We start from the raw sequence: 26,310 nt of genomic DNA, 5'->3' as shown, positions 1-26,310 counted from the left end.
CACTATACAGACAAACTACGATAAATATTGACTTATTCAAACAGTTTTGTTTGTTCTTACAACTGAATTCACATTCATACTGTCCGCTTTCGGTTGAATATATAATTTTAGTTAATATTTTAATAGAACATATAATTTATGCTTTCCGTTAACATGGGTTTGGTTTTTGTTGCTTGTTTTTTTTTTGTTTGTTTGTTTGTTTTAAATTTCGCGCAAAGCTACACGAGAGGTATCTGCACTAGCCGTCCCTAACTTAACAGTCTAAGACTAGAGGGAAGGCAGCTAGTCATCACCACCAACTCTTGGGCTACTCTTTTTACCAACGAATAGTTGTATTGACCGTCACATTGTAATGCCCCTATGGCTAAAAGGGCGAGCATGTTTGGTGTGACGGGGATTCGAACCCGAGACCCTCGGATTACGGGTCGAGTGTTTTAGGTTTGAGAAATAACTAAAAGTTCCATCATAAACATCATTTTAAAAATTTTCAGTTTGAGTTCAAAAGTTTTTATGTTATCAAACATAACATCAGGTGTTTTACCAGATTCCTACAATTTAGTGTTCAAGTCATTTAAATGTGAGGAGATATGTGTAAAAAAACCAAAAAAAAACCACCAGTCTGCAAATCCACACAACATTATATAATTCTTGACAAGAAAATTTTTCATTCGTCAAAAAGAGACGAATTTCATGAAACACTCAACAAATCGTTTAAGGACAGAACCTCTACTTAGCCAACGGACACTGTCGTACATAAGTAGTTCTGTGTACAGCGAATTCGCCTCTCTCAATAAATTCTGAAATTGTCTTTTTTTTGTAAGCAGGCATAGAAGTAAAATTAACTACTTTGGTTACAATTTCCATCACTTTTTTAAGCTCCTTAAGACCGGTCTTTGCATGCAAAACTTCCTTGTGTATAATACAACGAAAGCCTAGCAGTGGGTGTCTAACATATTTTGCAAACAGATTTACAAAACCTGCTTCTTTACCAGTCATGCTGAGTGCACCATCAGTTGTCACGGAAAATATTTTTGAAAGGTCAACCTGTCGACTGGATAATTTGTTTACTAGTGCCTTACATATTTCAACGCCTGTGGTATGTTTAGGTAACGTTACCAAGTTAACCAGTTCTTCACATATTTCATCACCTCTACATAATCGAGCAATAATGGCTAGCTTAGCTGATGATGTAACACCAGTGCTCTCACCAAGACAAATGAAAAATAATTTATATGAACCAATATCTTTGTTAGCTATTCTGCTGTTTGTTTCCATCTTAATATTCTATCTTTTACTGTGTTTCTGTTCACTGGCAATTCCTTAAGGCGCTAAATAATTCTTTTCTTTTTCCGGAAAACCGTCAAAAAGGAAAGGATCACATTCTAGACATGATTCTTTAATATACACCCCATCACTAAGTGGTTTTCCATGTTGAGCAGTAATGTTTGAAATATCAAAACTAGCAGCAACCAAGTTGGAACTACCTGAAACAAATTTCATTAAAATATTTGACTGCATGTTGTTGTTGCTGACTTCTCGAGAAATGTGTTCCTTTTTTTCTTGCTCACTCTCATCACAAAACCATTTATGAACAGTATCATAATGCCACTTTACAGAGAAAGTCCTGCACACCACTGTTTCAGAACATAAGATACATAATGCTTTATCAGCCTTGTCACGATAAATCTTTCGGTCCACGATTCTTGAAGATCTCTTCTGCTGCTCCTTCCACTTGAATGTTTTAGTTTCTTTGCTGGTTGAGCTGACATTCTGACAAGCTAAAAGGAGTAAATATACAATTTTTAAAAAAATTATCATCAACTGACTTAAATACGATAATTTAACTTACCGTAACATAACAGCAGGTGAAAATTTGTCATTGATATAAAAAGAAATATGTAATTAACTAATTGATCAAAACTATACGCATGCCACGCCAAATAACAATTTTAGCAATGTAATTCATATATTTATTGCAAAAACTAAATACATATTTATCGTTATTATCACTAAATATCCAGTATTCACTCACGAACAACAGAAGAAAAATATAAGCAGAGTAAGCCAATACCAACAGTATATTTCTATTTTTACCCAAATACTGATGTGTACACTGGGTCTGCGAGGAATTCAAAACGTGTCATTCGATGTAACATGTTCCCGCAAAGCTGGCGCCAAGAGGGCGTCAGACGTCTCCTGTGAACATTTCTCACTGCTTCCGGGTTGAAAAAAAAAATCTTTCGCTGCTGTATTTGGTAATAATGATAATCATTGTATTTATTTATCAGGGTTAGCCATTTTTCGCGTGTCATTGGTTCACCATCACTTCTCTACAGGGTAATATAAAGATACTCTGCTATTGATGCTGAATAAGTAACAAAATTACATATTTTCACGACACTTCACTTAAATAGTGTTACAATAAAAGTGAAGTGTATAGAATATTATTTTAAACTTAAGAAAACAAAATTTGCGACGCTTAACATATTTGTACTGATCCGTTAGTTGAAGAATTCTAATCTATTTCATGGGTATTTCCTCCACAAATACGCATACAACTATTATTGGATACGAACTGCATCTGGATGTACGCATAATTTACTACCTCGCTGCACAGAAACTGACAGTATATTCTGCTATATGTATAGAAGGTATCAAATCAATAATATACTTTATAGCCATTGCTACTCATCGACTATCAATAAATACAACTACAAATTAGAGTGATTTACCTGCTTGATATATTAGAATTTCAAATAAGCACGTTTGTCGCATACCGACTCACCACTCTCAGCTACAGTGACGACGAAACAAACACTTCTCTTGAAAACAGTATTTAGATTCATCTGTCATCTTACGTTAAGCCCATAAACTCGGGCAATCCTTATGCACGCTCTTTATATCACTCCAGAAGCTTAGAAAAATGTGCTTAATGCATAACTGTTTGTAATATTAAGGTCAAAAACAACATAAGACGAAAGTGTAACAATGTATACAGTTCATCTATGGTGGATTACAATGTACATTTACATTACTAATTGTTACAACTGAGGAACAGAACTGAACACGGAAAAAAATTCTTATTGTTTCTTGGTGTATTCACGCTAACTACACAAGGGTTATCTGCGCCAGATGTCCCTAATATTAATGCAATACATTAAAGGGAAGACCTTCAACAACTTCCACCACCACTAAGAGCACTTGGGTTATCATAATCAAAATCATCCATCAACAACTCTTGGGTTACTATAAACAAAATCATCCACCACCCTAACAGCTTTTGGGTTACTATAACCAAAATCATCCACCATAACCAAAAACTTTTGGGTCACTGTAATCAACATCAACAATTCTTGAATTACTATAATCAACATTATCAACCACCACCATCAACTCTTAGGTTACTGTAAATGAATAATGCACACCACAGATTTTGTTTGTGGCAGTGGGGCACGAACTATGGATTCTAGGATTCACAGTTAAGCTAACTCTTAGGTCATGTCTAACCCACAAGGAGAATGTACAGTACGTTCTATAAAACGATGCATCAAACTAATGACTGATCATTGGAAGCACTACTAGGTTCCATGTTATTATAGTATCTTATCCTACCCTGTCACTTTTGGTCACTAAATGGTCATTCTGCCCTTTAATTCTTGTGCTCTTCGATCTTGGTGTCACATCCATCATCTCCAACTGAACAGTGAGTTTCATCATATATGACCAGAGGAGCAAAGATATGAAACATTTAGGTCAGAAATAGAAAAACAGAGACACGACTAATTACGATTTCTGTTAGTTATGAGTAAGAACAAAATGTAACATTGCTGAATAACATGCTACTTCTTTCACCATTAAAGACAAACACAACATCAGACAACAAAGGTCTTCGGTATTTAACTCGAATAACTGTTTAATTAAAGAATGCTACTTTTTAAACTTCCTGAAACAGTTATGGTAAAGTTTGGAATATAAGGATCGTTCAGTTTTTGTTTTTAAATGCAAAGCTCCACATTTGTCTACTTGTAATGTGGCCACTGAGTGTATCGAAACCATATATTTTGCGTTATAATTCTTCAGATTTACGACTAGAGGGTAGCATACGGAGTTCTTTATTGTGCTAAAACATCAAATGAAAATAACACCATATAACTGTGACATAGGCAGTATTTTAAGTGGAACAAAAATACTGTTTTCCAGCGTTCAAAACATCAAGTCTTTCAAAACCGAAATCTGTACAATTACACTTTCATGATGCATGCTTTTAATACTTATTTGAGAAAAAACATTTTTCAATGTCGATTTTCCATTTATATAGTCTAAATAATTTCTTAAAATTCATCTAATTAGTCGAAAACCGTTTATAATATAGTTTGACTGAAAAACTCAAAATTGAACTTCTATACCAAAGTACTACCACGCGTGAAATCATTTAGCGCCATCTGTTGGAGTGAATACTCATTATGTTTAAGTACAAAAAAACAAACCAGTTTCTCATACAATTTCTCACATCTACGAGCCATAGAAGTAAATTAAACCCATCTATACAAGTAAAACATAACAGGTATTCCAAACACACCAGCTAAATAATAGATCCAACAAAGTACTTAAAACGCAGTCCAATAACACCCTATATAATCACTGGTTTGAAAATGTACTTACTATAAGGTACAAAAATATACCGGGTAACTGGAAAGCCACATTTCTTAAGTAAACATTTTAAATTTCGAGGTATTTTGTAAGCTACAAAAGGAAATAGTTTAAGCTGCAAAGCAAGTGGATTGAAGCGATAGATTATTGTACAGTTGGGAGATCCATCATTCTGAAATGTATGATAAACCTTAGAAGTAACCAGTTCTCAAAGGGAAGATTGAAGCTTAAACAATGTTTCATTCTACGTATCAAAGTAACAATATAATTGTATGATCGATGTTCTTGTGAAAAAACAACAACAATTAAACGTGTACCAAACTTTTTGACCAAATGGGATGACTGAGAGTAACTATACCACAATGTCAGGAGCAGAGTTGAAATAACCCGCACTACAGAATCCATGACTATCGGGCAATTTGTTTCTGAAAAGCCTAACCCTAATCATGAACTGATAAACCAAAGAAAGAGAAGGCAGATGGTCAAACTACCGCCAACTCTTGGCTGGTTGGTTTGGCGTTTTATGGCGCAAAGCAACTAGGCTATCTGCGCCAAACTTCTGGTAAAAAGTTAAAGTAAAATTATTGAAATTCGTAAAAAGGAATTAAAGTGAAACAAAAAGTTTAATTTTTAAATTAAAAATATCAATAGCATTAAATACAATTTTTATATCTAGTCTACAGCAGTATGAGAGAAACTACAGTAATATAAATTGTAAAGAACTTTCTGTAGCATAATTCTAATTATCATAACTCGCCAGGATGCCTAATGGGTAAGTTCCAACTCTTGGCCTTATCTTTTTGATAAATACTTAAACTGATAAACCAGAGAGAAAGAGGGCAACAGGTCCAGCCACTGCTAACTCTTGGCCTTATCTTTCTGATAAATACTTGAACTGATAAACCAGTAAGAGAGGGCAGCTGATCAAACTACTGCTAACTCTTGGCCTTATCTTTTTGACAAGTACTAGGTTCTAATGATTACTGATATAAATAGACCCAAAGTGTGGGCACATTTTTCAACACAATGAGCTGTTAGCCATGAACCTGCTAAAGTATACTCATAATTAAACCATGTTCACTACCTTTAGAGAAGTTTCTTAAATGAGTAGTAATATAAAAATGCCAAGAAATGTGTGATGTAACTACTATATCAAAACTTACAAACATAACCAGTGGAGGTTTGGGGATAAGGAGCAATTCAGAACTAATGGTCATAATTCGTATTGTGTTGAAAATACAAAACCTTCATAGTCATTATCAGTACAAAATGTTTCTTTGAGAAGAAATATCTGTCCTTAATTTTGGACCAATAGACTAGCATTACTCTGGAACTATCTTCTGATTAAATAGCAGAATTTGATAATCACTTATTTTGTATTCTTAGCACCAAATTGCAGAATATACTTTTGTGGCAATGGGCAATGAACCTATTGAATCAGAGTCTGCCCATTTTTAACTGCCAAATCATATCTTGCCCTGATTAAACACTAATACACAAATTACCAATGGAAAAGGTTCTGAAACAGTATTAATATAGAACCCTGCCAGAAATTACCATTGGAAAATAGTTTTTAATTCTGGATTTTGTGTAAGGCTACTCTAATTCTATCTACACCTAATTTTAAAACAATATAATAGAGGGAACACAGACAGGCAACACAACCCGTTATTAAGACTTTATCAATAAATAGTGAGATCAACTGTCCTGCATTATAATGGTCATGCAGGGAGAGTGAACATGTTTGATGACTGGACCTTTTAAACAAGGATTTAGTTGAAACTTTTATTGAATAATAAATGAACTCTATAAAACTAATAAGAGTAGACTAATTATTAACATGTGACAAATCTTCAATGGAATACATCTTACCAAATGATCTTCTGAAAGTTTATAAATATACATATAGAACCACCACTACATCTCAGTTGTGTTGAACAATCACTTTAACGTGGCTGACTTAATCTTGCACAATTTGACAACTTATTTAAATAGAACAGTTCTGAAATACAACATACTCAGATGCTGTTTTTCTCAATTAACACTTCACTGTTTCAACTAAACGTCAAAATGTTTTACCTAAGTGTTTGTGTCTTTGAAGTATAAATACATTGAAAAGGTGCATCGTGACAGTGTATGTTGATGTGTCAAACTGAGCAGATGTAAAGGTTCACATACAAATGTGATAAAAGAACTCCCAGTTTAATCACAAAGGAGAAACTAAGTAATACCTACACAGTTATCACAAGGTTAACTGGAAGTACCTCTCAACATTAGAGTGCAACTGAATGGAAAAATAAAGTACTTTCCACAGACTTTATATATATAACAAAACTATTATTGTATATAATGTTGAAGTGATGACCCAAAATATAAGATCTAAGAAATATTACTTCAGAATACACAAATTGTTTTACAGATGGTGTACAGTCAGCCTTGTAAGATCTTAATCATTACAGAAATATTACGGGCAAATAGTAAAATGTGAAAGAAGATATCACAGTGGACATGGAAGTAATTGTTATAATAATAATAAAAAAAAACCCAAAATGATACATCAGAAAATGAATATTAAAGTGCAATCACAACAACAGTATAAATATTAAGGAATAACAACAATAAACACTTCAGAAGTACTGGTCCCATGGTGAACAAGGAATGTCAACTATCGTTCCAACATTACCGTATAAATACACAAAACATATCAATAAAATGTTTATTGTGTTAGTAACTCACATTTGTAAACTGACAACTAGTCCGACTAAGACTTTGATACGGTGGAGTTCAAGGTGACGTACACACAAAGAATAAAAATCATTTTGTCCATCATACACTTGTGTAATCACGAGAAACTCCAAATTTCATGTCCATTTTTTCAGTATCCTTGTATATTGTTCCTCATGTTTACCTCAATCTACTTTAAATTGTTGCTAAATCAGGAATTTTGGTTAAAATGACTGTAGATACTCTTAGAAGAAATACTTAACACCATGTTGAATTGTATTTTATAAAAGATCATAGCATGTGTACTCTAACCCTCACCTGTACAAAAAGGTTACTCTTTTCAGTCAGTGAAATCATGTAAATGTAAGCACACATAAAAATAAAAGTTACTAATACAGCAATTTCTCTGTTAAACACATTTCTTCACCAAGTGTGATCATAACTGTTTCTAAACTGAATAATATGGTTAGTTTCAAGTTGATATGACAGACTCAGTATGTAATACAACTGATACTGTAACACTACAAAACAAAAACATGACTGGTATTAAAAAAAAGAAAACTTAATCTGCATCATGTCATCACCAAACTAAAAGTACATCTGACTAAAATGATATTAACATCATCTGCAAAAACCAAAAATCTCAGAAAGAACAGTTGAAACAAAAACCACATGATGTTGTACACATCTATAAATTAGATCTCATGGCAATTGTGACTTATGTTAGGCCTAATATTATCACAAGATGCCACACTCTCTATGAATTTAATAAAACACAAAAATATTTTAAGTTCTACGTTAAAGGATTTAACGTTCAATTGTACATATTCTGTAAAACATTTCCACCACTTGAGGTCACTAATTAAACAATAACCACAATGACTTTCAAAATTAGCATCCAAGAACATGTGGCTATAGGAGCAACATAATATTCCAATTTACTTTGTGGCCATTAACTACTAGTTCAGCTTCAATAATCTGACTGAAAAATATTCACAAAATGCTATAATAAACAATCAAGTAGCAACAAATATTTACTTTCAAAGGTAACACATGTAACTGCACACAGAAAGTGAAACAAATACGAGTGTTAAAGAATACATACTTAACCCTAAAAAAGGATTTGAATTATGTTTATCTCAAGGTCATTGTAATGTAATAAATGTGATGCACACAAATACACAACAGCAAAATAATAAAACAAATATATAGATTTAGCCTTAAGTTAAAAGTTTACAATAAGTATACTTGGGATAACTCTTTGAAAAGGAATTTCCTATGCATTACATTAAAAGTCCACCTGTATAAATGTAGATGTAAATTTAAATTCTATGTAGCTTTCCAAGTTCCATGATAACCTCAACTGTTTACCTACACTTCTGATATTAACATAGAAGTTTTGTGTCAAACAATAGCAAATATTCACTAAACTACTCCAGATATTGTTATACAAATTAATTTGCTGCTGGATATCTAACAGATTAATTGATGTAACTGGTTATGAAGGAGCAGTGATATCAGTTAGTGCCATATAAAATGAACTAAAATTATAATTTAATCAATCAAAATTATTTTTTTTATTATTATAACAGTTTACTACTCAAAATTCCAATTAACTTAATTGTTACACAAAAAATCAACTCATTCTAATTAGGGTTTCTGATTATTACTATTTTTAATTATTCCAACAATTCAAGTAATTGAAACATTACCAGCAAATTTGTTTGTCCCGTCTTTATTGCAACAAAGCTACCATTACATTTGCTAATTTTTAACTGTTGACTAGAGGGAAACAACTGACAGGTAGCACCTACCATGGAACTGTCCATTTAAAGAAAGACAATTGGTTGAACAGTGTCACCAGATTTTTGGCTTTGCTTATATATGCCATAGTTTAAAAAAAACACTGTATTGAATGACTAATCAAATGTCAATGAAAACAGGGCTGTCAGTTTATCAATTAGTGACTAATACATAATGGCCAGCTCAACAACTAACACATGTATTTGAATCAATACAAATTATTTGTATTTCCTTTTAGTGATATTATCTGCTGCCATCCCTGATTTTGAACTACTGACCTGTAGGAAGGCAGTCAGCCAGCAACACCCTTCAGCTGATCATATATAAATACACACACACACACACACACACTGAAGAATTAACTGTCACTCTTATAATGCATTATGACCTAAAAATGTGGGGAATAATATATAGTATCATATAGGTTAAAAAAACAACACAGTTGCAAGGCCCACTTGAGCCACATGTCGATACTGTGTTTACAATATAGGAATTAAAAGAATCATTAAAAATAACCATTCTTGAATTACTGACACAAAGTAACAAACTGATTTGAATATTCTTATACAGACATACATGTGTTACTGATTAAAATATACACCACAAACCTTCACACAAAATACAAGAAGTAACCAATCACATATAAAAGGAAGGTGTAATTAGTACTTTATTAGAGGAAGAGATATTAGTACAACTAAAAAAATTACATTTTATTATATAAGGAGATAACTAATTGAATATTATTTATCACAAAGAGCCAATCTTGTTTGCCTGTAGCTTTTATCTTCTGTTGTTTATATGCCTTGAACTTATCTACTGTTGGTTACTTTTCGGGCAGAGCTTAATAATATATTCTGCAAACTTCTGTTAAAACCAAAAGTGAACAATTACACTCTTGTAACAAAATTATCAGTTTGTTGTATTCTTATGTTAATAACACAATCTACACAAGAAATATGTGATATAGGTCTATAATACAAACAAAATTTGTTTCAGACAAGTCATTAAAAAAATATATGAATTTAAGAAATTATTAAACAGAACTCTACTTCAGCCACTTACAACAGCAATGAAGTGATTAATATATTCTAATAAATTTGTATACATTATTCATCAAAGAAGTTATCTAATTACTTAGCAAGGTGCAACTTTTATTATAAATGTAAATAATTTTATTGGTTATATGTCATCTGTCTACACAATTCTGAACTTGATTGTCTAATTACACGTAATTTCAAAATTCTTGTGCACCATCATTAATACTTGGAGAAGTTTGGTCAAGAAACTAGAGTTTTGAGACTTGTGTAACTGACTTTCAGCAGTCTGGAAATAACAAATGAAAGAGTTATAGAAATTTACACAATTTAAATTAATGTAAAGTTTAAAGAACAAAAATGAATTAAAGAACCAAACACTTTTTTCTATGTTGAAAACAAAACTCAAAGCATCATCCACACGATCCATCCCTCCATCCATGTAGCCATCTCTCCTGAACCTTACTGCAGTCAAACACAGGTTTGCCTAGTTTCTTATTTATGCTATTGTGCAGCTCACATAACCACTGACTCAAGTGATACTTGTTCTGGGTGTTTGGTTGGTTGGTCTTCAAACTAACGAGAATAAACAGAGCATATAATTATATCTTTACATTGTTTCTGAGTCTTAAACTGAGAATACTAATAATACAGCTAGTGAAAACAGATTTTTACATAATCAAGACACTTTCCAGTTCCATACATCAGTTTTAGTTGACACAATGTTAAAAGGTTGATTTATTAAATCTTAAAAACATATATAAAATTTAAAATTAAGAAAGATATTACTGAAATATTTTCAAAACTTGTGTAAAACAGTAAAATTTTGCACTGTATTATGATTACACACAAAATAGTCCTTAGAAAAATAAACATGTAATTCCAGTGGTTGGTTGATTTAGTGTTTCACGGCACAAAGCAGCTGGGCTATCTGTGCCAAACATCCGGTTAAAAGTTAAAGGTAAATACAGTAAAATTCATAAAAGGAAATTAAGGTAAAACAAAACAAAGTTTAAAAAACAAACATAAACCGCATAAAACCAATGTTTACATCTAGTCTACAACTACAGTAATACAAGTTGTAGACGACTTTCTGTAGCATAACTGTAATTATCATAACTCGCCAGGAAGACTAAGAGGTAAGTATAAAAAACCACCATCAATCACCTGAAGTTGGCCTTTCCAGTCCTGGTTATGAGTAATTTGATGTTATAGCAATTGTCAAAAAGGAAAGTAATAAAAAGGTTTTAAAAGACTTGTAACAAAACTGTAATAATAACTCACCAGGATGACTAATGGGTAGTTCAAACAGCAGCATTAGTCACTTGAAGCTGGCCTTTCCAGTCCTGGGTTTGAGTTATTTAATGTTATGGTCAGTTTCTAATTTCAAATCAAACTAAATGAACAGTGATTTTTAAAAAGGAGCCACATTAAAAAAGATTTAATGTATAAATTAAAAAAAAACTTAAATGACATTAAAAAGATTAATGGCCTTTGAAAAACTAAAAACATTATCAAAGTGGACAGTGTCAACATCACTAATAACACTGTCTAACATTATGGATAAACCTTGGGACAGAACATGTTTAAAATGGTGCCGTCAATGAGAGTTGTAACGACGACAAGAAAATAAATTGTGGCTTATTGTGACCTGAGTGTTACAGTGGTGCATCAGTCCCAGATAAAAGTAAAAAAACTGTGACAATGTGTAGTCTAGTTAGAACTTCCTCTTTCCAATCCTTACAATAGCAAGACAGCTAAAGTCCAATAGAGGGGTTTAGTTGGAAAAGCTTGTTTTCGCATTACTCACTTCAAGTTGACTGCCAGCTGGCACGGAGCTGAGCCTTGAATACAGGACCATAGTCCATGTATAGGACAGGCACAGCAGTGATAGTGCCAGAGCAAATAGACTTAGCTGTGGTGTCGCCAACCTCATTCTCACAAATACCAATGAGGCCTGGTATCTAGAAAAACTGAATAGAAGTAGATGTTAGTGAAATGGGCCAGTTGGTTTTGAATATCTGTGAGAACAGGGTGTGAGCCAACGTGAAGCAATTCCAGGGCTAGTATAGAACTGAGTGAGTCAATATAAATAGCACAGTTTAAGTGCTGCTTAGCTTCTATGTGATCCAGGGCAAGAGATATGGCATACAGTTCAGCAATGAACACAGAAGATGTAGAGGGGATTCTGCATGCAACCACCAAACCACAACAAACCATGGCAGAGCCCACACAGTCACCTGATTTTGAAACATCTGTATAAATAGGAATGGAAGGATGGTTCGAAAGATGTTCAGCAAATAGCAGACAGTATTTCCAATCAGGAGTGTCTGCTTTTCTCAAATGACTTAAAGAGAAGTCACATATGGGGACTGTAAGAAGCCATGGTGGGATGGACTCACCAGGGGATACAGCAATGTTATCCAAGGACAGACCTAATTCATCAAACTGCGCCTGGATACAAAGGCTAAAAGAAGCAATGTCAGACTGTTTGTTCTGAAAAAGTATGGCCCACCAAGGAAGGAAAACACAACCCCAGGTAAGATGCTTTGGTAAGGAATGAAGTTCTGAAGCATACAGTAAAGACAGCTGCAAACGGCAGAGGTGCAAAGAAGGTTTATGAGACTCAATGTATAAGCTCTGAACTGGGAAAGTGCAGAGTCAAAGTCCTTGATGATGAATGGGGTCCAGCATCTTTAAGGCCGAGGGTCTGGCAGAGCCGTAAACCATTGATCCATAGTTGAGTTTTGAACGCATAAGAGCATGATATATCATTAACACAGAACATCGATCCGCTTTCCAACTGGCAGTAGAGAGGACATGGAGGATGTTCAGTGCTCTTGTGCATTTGATCCGTAAGCTGCTTTAAGTGTAGTATATAGGTCAGCTTACAGTCAAAAGCCCAAGAACTTTGTCTCAAGGACCACTGGCAGGGTGGATACCCCATTGGGGCAAAAGTGCATGCAAACGGTTTTAGAGAGAGAAAAATTAAAGCCGTTCACCGTAGTCCACTTCAGTACACGATTGAGGGCAGTTTGTAGTTGCTGCTCAATATATCTCATGTTTGACGACTGACACGAGATGTGAAAGTCGTCAACATAGAGCCCGTTTCCAACAGTGAGAGGAAGTTGTTCAGTGATGGCATTTATCTTTATACTGAAAAGTGTGACACTCAAAACACAGCCCTGAGGGACCTCAAGTTCCTGTACAAAAGAACAGGAAAATATTGAACCTACACGCACTTGGAATCTCCTGTCCATTGAAAAATTTTTAATAAAAATGGGTAAATGGTCACGTAACCCATATATATGGAGGTCTCGCAAAATGTCACACCTCCATATTGTGTCATAAGCCTTCTCAATGTCAAAGAATATTGAAACAAGATTTTGGCATTTGAGAAAGGCTTCTCTGATTGACATTACAAGTCTAATTAGGTGGTCCATGGTGGAGTGCTGTCATTGGAACCCACACTGGGTGGGCAAGAGGAGGTTGTTCGATTCAAGGAATCAAACAAGACAAGCATTAACCATCCTCTCTAAGATCTTACAGAGACAGCTCGTCAAAGCAATTGAACGGTAGTGTGAAGAAATCTTGGGATCTTTCCCAGGTTTAGAGAAAGATAAGATAATAGCCTGGCACCAGGCATCAGGAAAAACATTCTCCTGCCAGATCCGGTTAAAAACAATTAGAAGAATATCAAGAGAAGCAGAAGAGAGATAGCACAGCATGTCACAGTGTACATCATCAGGTCCAATAGATGTACTGCCTGACTGATGAAGGGCCATTTTTAGTTCCACCGGTGTGAAGGGAAAATTATATTAAAAAAGACAGTCAGTTCGAAAGGAAAGAGGTGAACGCTCTGCCCGAGTCTTGATGGCCAAGAAGGTGGAGGAACAAGCAGAAGTGATAGATACCCTGCAAAAGCTTTCACCTAGAGTATCGGCAATGTTCTGGACATCAGCTACCTCTTGGCCCTCAGAGAGTAAGATGGAGAGGGGGACAGAATTGTAGTGCTCACTGACCTTTCAAATCCTGTCCCATATGACCTTGGAACTGGTGGTAGAAGATAATCTAGTTGTGAACTTAATCCAAGATTCCTTCTGGCTTTGACGTCTTTCCCACCTAGCATGTGCACAGGCCTGTTGGAAAGCGTTGTGGTTCGAACGTGTGGGATATATAGAGAAAGTATCCCAGGCCCGTTTTTGAGCCTTCCGTGCCAAGCAGGATTCCACCATGGACGAGGATATCATGGAAAACGTGTCGAGATTTTGGGAATACACTGAGCAGCTGCTTGTATAATACAGTCAGTTACCACTGCCACGTTGACTGATTGATTGATTTAGTGTTTTATGGCACAAAGCAGCGAGGCTATCTGCGCCAGACATTCGGGAAAAATGTTAAAAAAAAATAATAATAATAAATGTAGTAATAGACATAAATGGAAATGAAGGTAAAACAAAAAAGTATAAAACCAATGTTGACACCTAGTCTACAATGTTAAGATAGAAGGCAGAGTATAAGAAGATGTAAGGTATTTACTCTAGCAAAAAGGTAATGATCATAACCCGCCAGGAAGACTAACAGGTAAGTTCAAGAACCACCGTCAGTCACCTGAAGTTGGTCTTTCCAGTCCTGGTTCCGGGTTATGTGTCATAGCAACCAGTATCAAAATGCAAAAGAATAGAAGTTTTAAAAGATACATAGCAAAATTGTAACAATGAGTAGCCAAATGTCCAGTAAAAAGATAAAGTCAAGTAAATGGAGTAAAATTTGTAAAAGTAATTGAAGATAAAAGCAAAACGGCAATTAAAACAGAAAATGGTGTAAAAACCAATGGTGACATCCAGTCTTCAAAGTTGTAAAATATTTACTCTAGCAAAATGGTAATGATCATAACCCGCCAGGAAGACTAACAGGTAAGTTCAAGAACCACCGTCAATCACCTGAAGTTGGCCTTTCCAGTCCTGGTTCCAGTTATGTGTCATAGCAGCTATTATCAAAATGTAAAGAATAAAAGTTTTAAAAGACACCGCAAAATCGTAATAATGAGTAGCCAAATGTCCAGTAAAAGATAAAGTCAAGTAAATTGAGTAAAATTTGTAAAAGTAATTGAAGATAAAAGCAAACGGCAATTAAAACAGAAAATGGTGTAAAAACCAATGTTGACATCCAGTCAACAAAGTTGTAAAGAACTACCTGTAGCAGAATGGTAATGATCATAACCCGCCAGGAAGACTAACAGGTAAGTATAAAAACTACCGTCAGTCACCTGAAGTTGGTCTTTCCAGTCCTGGTTCCGGGTTATGAGTCAATATGGCCAGTACTAAAAAGTAAAGTAGTAAAAGTGTGAAATGATATGCAGCAAAAGTATAATAACAACTCGCCAGGACGACTAACGAGTAGTTCAAACGGATAGTTCAAACAGTAGCGTTAGTCACCTGAAGTTGGCCTTTCCAGTCCTGGTGTCGAGTTATTTAATGTTCTGGCCATTGTCCAATGTCAAATTGAATGAGAGAGATTAAAACTGTAAAAAAGGAACCACAATTAAAAAAGGTGTAATAAATAAATATGCAACACTTAAATGAGATTAAAAAGATTAATGGCCATTAAAAAATTAAAAACATTATCAAGGTGGACAGAGTCACCATCACCAATAACTCTGTCCAATGTTACAGACTGACCCTGTGAAAAAATGTTTAAAATATTGCCGTCGTTGAGAATTGTAACGATGGCAAGAAAGTAAAACGTGGCTGATAGTGATTTGAGTGCTACACAAACTACACATTGGTGCATCAGTTCCAGATAAAAGAAAATGATGAGTTAAAAAAACTGACCAATGCGTAGCCTAGTGAGAACAACTTCCTCCTTCCGAACTTTACAGAAGCTAGATGGCCAAAGTCCAATTTTGGGTTTGATTTGAAAAAGTTTGTTGTCACTTTGCTCCCTCCAAGTGGACTGCCAGCTGGCACGGAGCTGAGCCTTGAAGACAACACCATAGTCCATGTACGGAATAGGCATAGGAGTGATGGTGCTGAAGCAGACATATTTAGCTGCCATGTCTGCAAGCTCGTTCCCACGAATACCAACATGGCCTGGTATCCAGAAAAAACTGGATTGAAGTAGCTGCTAATGAGAAATGGGCCAGTTGGTTTCGAATATCAGAGAGAATAGGATGCGAGCTAATGTGTAGCAATTCCAAGGCAAGTATAGAACTAAGCAAATCAGTATAAATAGTGCAGTTGGAGTACTGTTCAGCTGCAATATGATCTAGGGCAAGAGATATGGCATACAGTTCAGCAGTGAACACAGAAGCTGTAGAAGGGATTCTGCACACAACTACTGCCCCATAGCAAACCATAGCAGAGCCCACTGAATTACCTAATTTGGAACCATCTGTATAAATGCAAACTGAATGATTGTTTGAAAGATATTCATTGAATAAAAGACGGTACTTCCAATCTGGTGTATCTGCCTTTTTTAGGTGACTGAAAGAAAGGTCACATTTGGGGGGCTGTAATAAGCCATGGTGGGATGGGCCAACCTGTGGAATCTGCAATGTTATCCAAGGACAGACCCAATTCATCCAATTGTGCCCGGATGCGAAGGCCAAACGGAGCAATGACAGATCGTCTGTTCTGAAAAAGTACTGCCCACCGAGGAAGGAAAACACATTTCCAGGTGGGATGCTTTGGTAAGGAATGAAGTTTCCAAGTATATTGTAAAGATAGTTGCAAACGGCAAAGGTGTAGAGAAGGTTCATGAGATTCAATGTATATACTTTGAACTGGAGAGGTACGGAAAGCCCCAGTGCAGAGTCAAAGTCCTTGGTGATGAATGGGGTCCAGCATCTTTAAGGCCGAGGGTCTGGCAGAGCCATAGACCATTGATCCATAATCGAGATTCGATCTAATAAGAGCACGATATTCCTTTAACATTGAACAGCAATCTGCCCCCCAACTGGTAGAAGAGAGAACACAGAGGATGTTCAGTGCTCTTGTGCATTTGACCCGAAGCTGCTTTAAGTGTGGTATAAAGGTCAGTTTACGATCAAAGATAAGCCCCAAGAACTTGGTCTCCGGTACCACTGGCAGCAAAACTTCACCGATATAAAGTTCAGGATCAGGGTGAATACTCAGTCGACGGCAAAAGTGCATGCATGCAGTTTTGAAGAGAAAGAAATTAAAGCCGTTCACCATAATCCACTTCCGTACACAATTGAGGGCGGTTTGTAGTTGCCGCTCAATATATCTCATGTTTGATGACTGACATGAGATGTGAAAGTCGTCGACATACAGCCCATTTGCAACAGTGAGAGGGAGTTGTTCAGTGATGGCATTTATCTTTATACTGAAAAGTGTAACACTCAATACACAGCCTTGAGGGACTCCAAGTTCCTGTACAAAAGAATGGGAAAGTGTCGAACCTACACGAACTTGGAATCTCCTGTCCATTAAAAGTTTTTAATAAACATGGGTAGATGGCCACGTAACCCATATGTATGGAGGTCTCGCAAAATGTCATACCTCCATGTTGTGTCGTAAGCCTTCTCAATGTCAAAGAATATTGAAACAAGATGCTGGCATTTGAGAAAGGCTTCTCTGATTGATGTTTCAAGTCAAATTAGGTGGTCCGTGGTGGAATTCTGTCGTCAGAACCCACACTGGGTGGGCAAGAGGAGGTTGTTCGATTCAAGGAACCAAACAAGACAAGCATTAACTATCCTCTCTAAGGTCTTACAGAGACAGCTCGTCAAAGCAATTGAACGGTAGTGTGAAGGAATCTTGGGATCTTTCCCAGGTTTAGAGAAAGATAAGATAATAGCCTGGCACCAGGCATCAGGAAAAACATTCTCCTGCCAGATCCTGTTAAAAACAATTAGAAGAATATCAAGAGAAGCAGAAGAGAGATAGCACAGCATGTCATAGTGTACATCATCAGGTCCAATAGATATATTGGACCTGACTGATGAAGGGCCATTTTCAGTTCCACCAGTGTGAAGGGAAAATTATATTAAAAAAGACAGTCAGTTCGAAAGGAAAGAGGTGAGTGCTCTGCCCGAGTCTTGATGGCCAAGAAGGTGGAGGAACAAGCAGAAGTGATAGATACCCTGCAAAAGCTTTCACCTAGAGTATCGGCAATGTTCCGGACATCAGCTACCTCTTGGCCATCAGAGAGTAAGATGGAGAGGGGGGACAGAATTGTAGTGCTCACTGACCTTTCAAATCCTGTCCCATGTGACCTTGGAACTGGTGGTAGAAGATAATCTAGTTGTGAACTTAATCCAAGATTCCTTCTGGCTTTGACGTCTTTCCCACCTAGCATGTGCACAGGCCTGTTGGAAAGCGTTGTGGTTCGAACGTGTGGGATATATAGAGAAAGTATCCCAGGCCCGTTTTTGAGCCTTCCGTGCCAAGCAGGATTCCACAATAGACGAGGATATCATGGAAAACGTGTCGAGGTTTTGGGAATACACTGAGCAGCTGCTTGTATAATACAGTCAGTTACCGCTGCCACACAGTCGTCTATTGATGGCTGATTCACAATGGCAGGATCAAGTTCTGCAAGAGCAGTAAAAGTGGACCAGTCTGCCTGATCCAACTTCCACCAGGGCACGCAGGTAGGGTGGCATAGACCAAGGCCAGTCTCTCTCAAAAGTATAGGAAAATGATCGCTGCCTAGTGGATTATTATAAACCCTTCATGAAAAATGGGAAAATAATGAAAGGGAGCAAATCAAGAGATCAATAGCGGTAAAGGACTGACTAGGTGCATGAAAATAAGTGGAAGAACCAGTACTGAAAAGAGAAAGATTGTGATCAGAAAGCATACGCTCTACAGAGCAACCCCTCCTATCAATAACAGCACTTCCCCAGTGGGGATGATGTCCATTAAAGACCTCCAGGATTAGAAATGGAGACGGCAACTGTTCAACAAGAGCATCAAGGTCTGATTGATCATACGTCTCTCCAGGGGACAGGTGGAGGGCAACAGGTAAAGAGAACAAACAGTGATAGTATGACCCAAGGAAACATGGACAGCTATGGCCTCCAACAGTGTGTCAAGTGGCAAAGACAGGTTGGGCACATCCTGATCAACCAACAGTGCCATCCCTCCATGCACTCATCCATCACACAGCCTGTCATTTCTGTACAAAGAAAACTGCTGAAAGGTGACTATCGGCAGGTTCCAGAATGTTTCCTATAAGGAAAGACATACAGGATGGTAGGAAGCAATCAGTGTTTTATGTCATCCAGATTAAAGCGTAAACCTTGACAGTTCCATTATATCAGGGTGGTCATTTTTATTTATGTGTAGGCAAACTAGATGGAGAATCCTTCTGTTTATGACAACGTCTTTTTTCCTTACTGTCCTTATTCGAGGGAGGTCTATCAACCTCCATGGATCCTGCCCTGGGCCGATTGGGTAGGTCTTTGCTGTTGAAAAGGGATTCCAGTGACTGATGTGAACGAATGATTGTTTTACATCTTGGGGTGAGAGAAGAAGATGTATCCGAGGAAATGCCTGCCCGGAACCAAAGGATGTGGATCTTGGGGTTTGTTGGAATGTATGTAAGGGACAGAGATAGGTGTTAAGTTGATTCATCAACTTTAACCATGGAGGTCAAAAGACTTTATTTGTTTGGAGAATGATTATTTTGGAGGCACAGAGAGATCCATCTGCACTCCCACTGTAGTGATTTTTATCTGATTTTTTCTTCACAAAAGAATTATAATGTTTATTCAAAGCTTACCAGATTTTGTGAAGATACAGAAATTGTGTTGGATAATGTACTGATATAACCATATCACAGCTTCAGAATGATACATGTATTACTGTATTACAACACCTATAATTTCTAACCAAAAATTTCTAGCAGTAATTTAGTTCTATGAATCTTAATCTATATGCAGATACCAGGAAAAGAACAAATCACATTTAATGACATTGTAAATATCTATTTAAATATTGCATTTTTCTAACACATCTTCATAAAAATTCACACACATACATACAGGCTTAACTCTCATGAGTAAAACCTATCAAATGAAACCTGAAATAATAATCAGTGATGTCGAGAAACCCACTTGTTGAAAAATTTATATGCAAAAACGGCTCGTTTGGGTTGAGAAAATATTTTACATAGAAGAGCGAACAACGTTTCGACCTTCTTCAATCATTCGACCAATAATGTCCACATATGAATCGTTTAATTACAATCTTGGCAAATACATAGCATGGGCATTCTCCAAATATGTAATATCAGCCAGCTCATTCATCAAAGACTCTTTTAATTTCAAGTCTAATCTAAATCAACTTAATCATAGAGCCTTAATGGCCAGTTTCGATGTTATATCCCTCTTTACAGAAGTTCCAACCACTGAAGCCTGCAAGATAGCCTTAGAACTCTATATCCAAGACCCTAACCCAACTATAGAAATTCCCAGTAACCAGTTAGCAACCCTCATAGAATTCACCACGATAAAGACAAACTTCATGTTCAACAACCAAAACTATATACAAACAAATGGCCTAAGCATGGGCAACCCAGTATCACCAGTCCTAGCCAATATTTTTATGACACAAGTTGAAACACAAGCAATTAACACAGCATTACATCCACCACTATACTGGTACAGATATGTAGATGACACGGTTGCAGGATTCAAATCTACAGAACACATACTTAATTTTTTCAATCACATTAACTCTATACATCCCAACATTAACTTCACATGTGAACAGGAAGAAAGCAATCAAATATCATTTCTTAACCTCAAAATTACAAGAACTGACACACAATTCAAAACAGAAATCCACTGAAAAATCATCCATACTGGACTATACATTCCTTGGGACTCAGCACATGAAACAAAACAAAAACTCAACATACCAAGAAACCAAATAAACACAGCCATAAAACTATGCTCACCAGATAAAATTAACGATGAATTAGACAAAATAAAACAATACTTCATCAACATCAATAAGTTTCCTCCACAAACTGTAGAAAACATTATAAGCACACACCTACACAGAAAGCAAAATCAACCAACTAAAGTAAATACAGCTCACGAATCAAAAAACCACGAAACCATATACTGCTGTATACCATATATTCCTCACATCAGCAAACAAATAACCAACATTTGGCAAAAAATTAGTAACAAAATATGACATTCCAGTTAATACCAAATTTATTCAAAAACCCGGCACAAAACTGAGGTCTATACTATGTAAAAACTACACTGACAAACACCACACCAACATTATTTATAAAATACAATGTGATAACTGCCACGACTTCTATATTGGAGAAACAAGTAGAAAAATGGAAACCAGATTCAAAGAACATAAAAAGTCACCTTCACACGTTTTCGAACACTGCAAGTCAAATAAACACAACATAACCATAGAAAACACTCAAATACTAAATAAAGAAACAAACATAAACAAATGCAAAATTAAAGAAGCCTTACTTATACAACTTAAACCCAAAATAAACCAATATAAAGGAATGCCTTTATACCTATATTAATATAATAAAATAAATAAAATTATAGATTCAAACATCTAATACCGCCCTCTACATTTCGACACACAGTTACACAACCCCTTTCAAACATGTGGTCAGCTTCCGGTCAGTTACCTCTTTCTTTGTGAACCTGACGATGACCGAAGAAGGTCGAAACGTTGTTCGCTCTTCTATGTAAAATATTTTCTCAACCCAAACGAGCCGTTTTTGCATATAAAAATGAAACCTGAATTAATCAGAAAACGTTTCACACCAAGTAGAATTATATTTCACAAAAAAACCTTTAACATCAGTATGTTTTATTAATATTTAGAAACATTTCAATTTTTTAAACTATGAGAAACAGACTCATGCAACAGAAGTAACTTAGTATCAAAGTTCTATAAAAAATTACTTTTCTCGAAGATCAGATGCACAGTGATCACATGGATAAAACCTCGAGAATATCATAATAAATTTCTTCATGTCTTCCTGATCTGTAAAACTTGGTTTATCTGGGTAGTATGCTGCCATGGTATGGAGAAAAGACCATGTGTTGCGTCCCAGTTCATCCTTGTCAAGAGGACATTCATGATTTGGGATTGTTCGAGATGACTATAAAACAAAACAAGAGTTCTTTACCCAATTTTAACTCATACCATTCTACACAAACACTATCTAGTATTATCCATTAAGAAAAGTAACGTATCTCAACAAACTAATGTCACGGCCATTTAAGATATTTAAGGAAATGCCACAATATATGCATATTTCTCATACATTGTAGCAATTAAGTTCCTAACTGAAACATTGGATTTTAGTCTGATACTATAACACGTGTAATTAGTCCAGACTATAAGAGGGAGTGACATACATTCTGGCATACAGACAAGCTCAAAAAAATGTTGTACTCTGATGTGTAGGTTCATGTTAAAATATTAACATGTTGGCTTCTACTCGACCCACTGGTGAGTTGTGCTCTATCTTCTTTTTAAAGGGCCACTTATTGGCTGGAACACAGTAGCTACACATACACTCTTCCTAGAAAAAAGTAATTGTAAAATGACTAGTGAGATCCTGGAAAGTATCAGCAAAATATGCTTGGGAGCCAAGTGTTAAAGACTAGCCAACATATCCATTTGATGCATGTGGAAAGAGACAGAGATATGTGATGGTTGATATTGAGATTAGATTCAAATGCTGATCAACATGTCACTTACAGGGAGTCCTAATCGTATATGCCAGATTTGAAGACAATAATCTTGGTATTTTGGCACTTATAAGTAGACATACACACAGACATTTTGTCAAATAATGGTTTAGATTTGATCAACAGACCAGTATTATTAGTAAAGTAAATTTTTCACTATTTTCATTTCATGACAATTTACTTTTCACTTGATAACATCTGTAGCATTTCCCCAAGAATTACATTTTCTGTGAAACCTCTTATACAGAACACTCAAAATACCCTCATACAGAACACCAACAGTATTACCTTTATTCAAACAGTAGATAGATTGTGAACTAAATTAAAGGATTACATTACGACGTACATTGTACTGTACAGTATGCTTTCTCGTAGTTTCATCAGTAAAAGGGTTAATAATACATGGATGCTGGAATAGATTAGTATGAAACTTGTATAATATATGAATATAATTAAGGATGAAATAAATTAATTGGTCTAATAATAGAGAAATATTTCATGTCAGCACCATACACAATCTATCAACACTGATAAGACATCCACTAGACACACTTAGTATAGTCATAAAATAATTTGTTAGACCATGAAGTAGGTACATCATGGAGATAATGGGAAAGGTTACATAAAAAGTAAAAGAGACACCAGGGAAAGTGAATATCATTACAATGGTTGATTAAGTCCATTCTTAGAAGATGTAGATGAATGAGGATACATATTTGTTTGACATCAATGTTCTTTACTTTTCTTCAATCTGTTTGTATTTTTGTTAACAAGCATAATAATAAAAATTGTTCATTGTGGTAAATGTAATAATAATTTAATCCAAGTTTTTCTTTCCCAAACTTTAAAAAAATCCTCAACATGATAAAAAAGTATTACTTTCAAACACCGTGTAGTTGAATTATGTAAAATTAATTATTAAAACCAAAACAGTATTTATGAAGTTTAAATTTAGAGGCCTGTGTTATTTTACTCTTATTCATTGAAAGAATCCATCTAAGTTGTAGTTAGTAGTTATTTGGTATACTATTTTAAAAATTGCATACATTGAGGTTTATCTTTAAAATATGTTATATAATAAAGTTTAATAAGGAACTCTTTGCTTTTTAAATATAAGGCTGTATGTCTCTACCATAATCACACAACAGATTCAAAATATATTCCATAACTTTTCTATATTGGACCTCACTCTTAACTTTTTGGGATGGCTCCTTACAATATTTGTTGAGGTCTGATATACGTGATTTATATACACCAAAATTATATTATTAAGAGAATAATGTTAATAGCAAGTAGTATTTTAGGTAAAGTTATAAGTGACCAACTGAGGTAGTTGTCCAAGATTGATCTGAGAAGGTATATTAGTTCTTCAAAAGAAATGCAAGATAAAATATTCAATCATTTCTTAGAAGATTCTGAAGTGTTCATTACAGCCAAATCAATTAATTAAATCAGTTTTTCAACACCATCAACTTCAACTGCAGTCCTTTCCCATCAATACATTTATGATGTCCACTACATGGACTTTCTCAATTCAACAATCATGCCAGTAAATACTCATGTAGGAACATTTTGGTTTTTCAAGACTGTTCTCACATTACCATCCTGAAGATGTGTAAAAACTCAAGCTCACCTTCTGTTTTGTAATACAGCCCATACATTCCTAGAATTCATCCAAGTAGCCTTTCTTTAAACCCAACAAGTCAATACCCTTTCTTGGATAAAGGCTAAATTGAATTGGTTAGTGCAAGTAAAGTACAACTAGTGATTCTAATACAAATAAATTTATTTTGAGCTATAATCAATGTCTATGGGAAAAAAAAAACATTTTTATTTATTCATTACTTGCAACAGTCTGAATGATCTAACCACTACTGTACCAAGAATATATTTAAAATTTATACTACTTAAACAAAATCTTACCATCAATATTAAGTGCCCACTCTCAATTTTAGCTTATTGTTTACCTTAAATACACCTTAAAAAAAAAGTATGTGGTTAGTTTCAACATATTTAGAGAGATTTTTCTCATAAATTCTTCTAGATTTCTTAATTTCATTTTCAATAAATTCATGGCTTTATAAATCTTCATTCCACTTATCAACTTAAGTTTCTTAAAAACAGAGCATTTATGTCAAATTTTCTCATTTACATATTTAGAAATTCAATTATGTTCAACCATTTTTAGTAAAAGTGACATCAGAAGAATTCTACAGTACAACATGGAATAGATATCAACTGACATCTACCATCACTAGATCTCAGGCCAATAGAAGAATCTTATGTTCCACAAATTTGTGAAAGGACTATAAACAGACTAAGAAAAGGCAGCTAGTTAAAAATACCCAACAATAACTCTTGAGTTATTCAAATAATTAAATTTAACCACCCCTCTTATAAAACACAGTTCAAATGTTTGCAACACCATTTGTACTTTTTCACAGTAAAATGGTCATTAGATCCAAAAGCTAGCACACACTAGGCTATACACATCACACTGTAAGAAATCAAAATATTCTCTCATAATATGAAGCAGATTCCAGTGGAAGAATAAGAGATAAATTGATACCCTATCTTATAATATCAAACACACCAAAACTTATCTTGTAAAACCACGAAACAAAACCTATTAATACCAAAGTAGGAGTTTTAGAAGAAATGGATACATCACCGATCACTTAGAATTCTACTAGAACTATGGCCTTCCAAGAACCTGGTTACAAAAAGACTCTGGGTGCTCTATTACTGTTAGTAGCGTTTGTGTAAATCTGAATGAGTAAAACTAAATCGTAACGTTAAGGAAAAACTTATAAACAATAAAAACATTAACAATATTTGGAATAGAAGCACAAAATTTGAAAAGATGAATTAAAGAAATAAAGAGAAGCCACAATTCTTGTTACGCCTGCTTCCCAAACTTTAAATTTCATCCAACTTTAACGAAACACCGGCACGCTCGAAAATTATCTGAAGATGTCCTTAGCATTTACTGTAACTATAATTTAGAACACTCAGCACTGTTTTTATTTGTACTTGCATCTTATTTTAATAGTTCACAACAGTTCTTTTTAGGGAGACAGCGAGTAATCACCGATATCAACCATGTTCAGAAAAGCTGATTTGGACATTACAATTCTGTCCTTATTCTGAGTTAAGGGATGATTTTCAGTTTATATTTTTACATACTTACCCCTAAAAAAGATGAAAAATTCATCCCTTGTTGTTTTGCCCAAGTTTTAAAATCCGTACATGCTCGACATGGAACTTTTCTTTCACCTTTTACAATAAACGTTTCATTATTTACATTATCCTGCCCACTAACCGTAGACCTCGAAGTTTCCATGCTTAATGTTCGAATGATGCATTATATAAAATATA

The 26,310-nt window shown here is 35.2% G+C and overlaps 2 protein-coding genes across 3 annotated transcripts; both read right to left on the bottom strand.

The window, feature by feature from the left end:
* Positions 1 to 5: 5 nt before the first annotated feature.
* Positions 6 to 26,310, bottom strand: Alr (Evr1_Alr domain-containing protein Alr). Of its 2 annotated transcripts, XM_076510085.1 has the most exons (4): positions 26,123 to 26,310; positions 22,138 to 22,337; positions 10,593 to 10,787; positions 6 to 1,778 (listed from the first exon to the last, which is right to left on the bottom strand). In XM_076510085.1, exons 1-3 carry the CDS (start codon positions 26,273 to 26,275, stop codon positions 10,625 to 10,627), a joined length of 516 nt encoding a protein of 171 aa, XP_076366200.1. In that variant the 5' UTR covers positions 26,276 to 26,310; the 3' UTR covers positions 6 to 1,778; positions 10,593 to 10,624. The 2 variants fall into 2 exon arrangements, with proteins under 2 accessions (XP_076366200.1, XP_076366199.1); XM_076510084.1 differs by lacking the exon at positions 6 to 1,778 and having other exon boundaries at positions 8,399 to 10,787.
* On the bottom strand, positions 727 to 1,275 carry LOC143254922 (protein FAM200A-like). The gene has a single exon (XM_076509833.1). It carries the CDS (start codon positions 1,273 to 1,275, stop codon positions 727 to 729), a length of 549 nt encoding a protein of 182 aa, XP_076365948.1.

This window comes from Tachypleus tridentatus, chromosome 7 (genome assembly GCF_004210375.1).
Source record: "Tachypleus tridentatus isolate NWPU-2018 chromosome 7, ASM421037v1, whole genome shotgun sequence".
Classification (NCBI taxonomy): Eukaryota; Metazoa; Arthropoda; class Merostomata; order Xiphosura; family Limulidae; genus Tachypleus; species Tachypleus tridentatus.
Note: the sequence above shows the minus strand (reverse complement) of the source record. Positions and strands in the feature narration are given on the sequence as shown.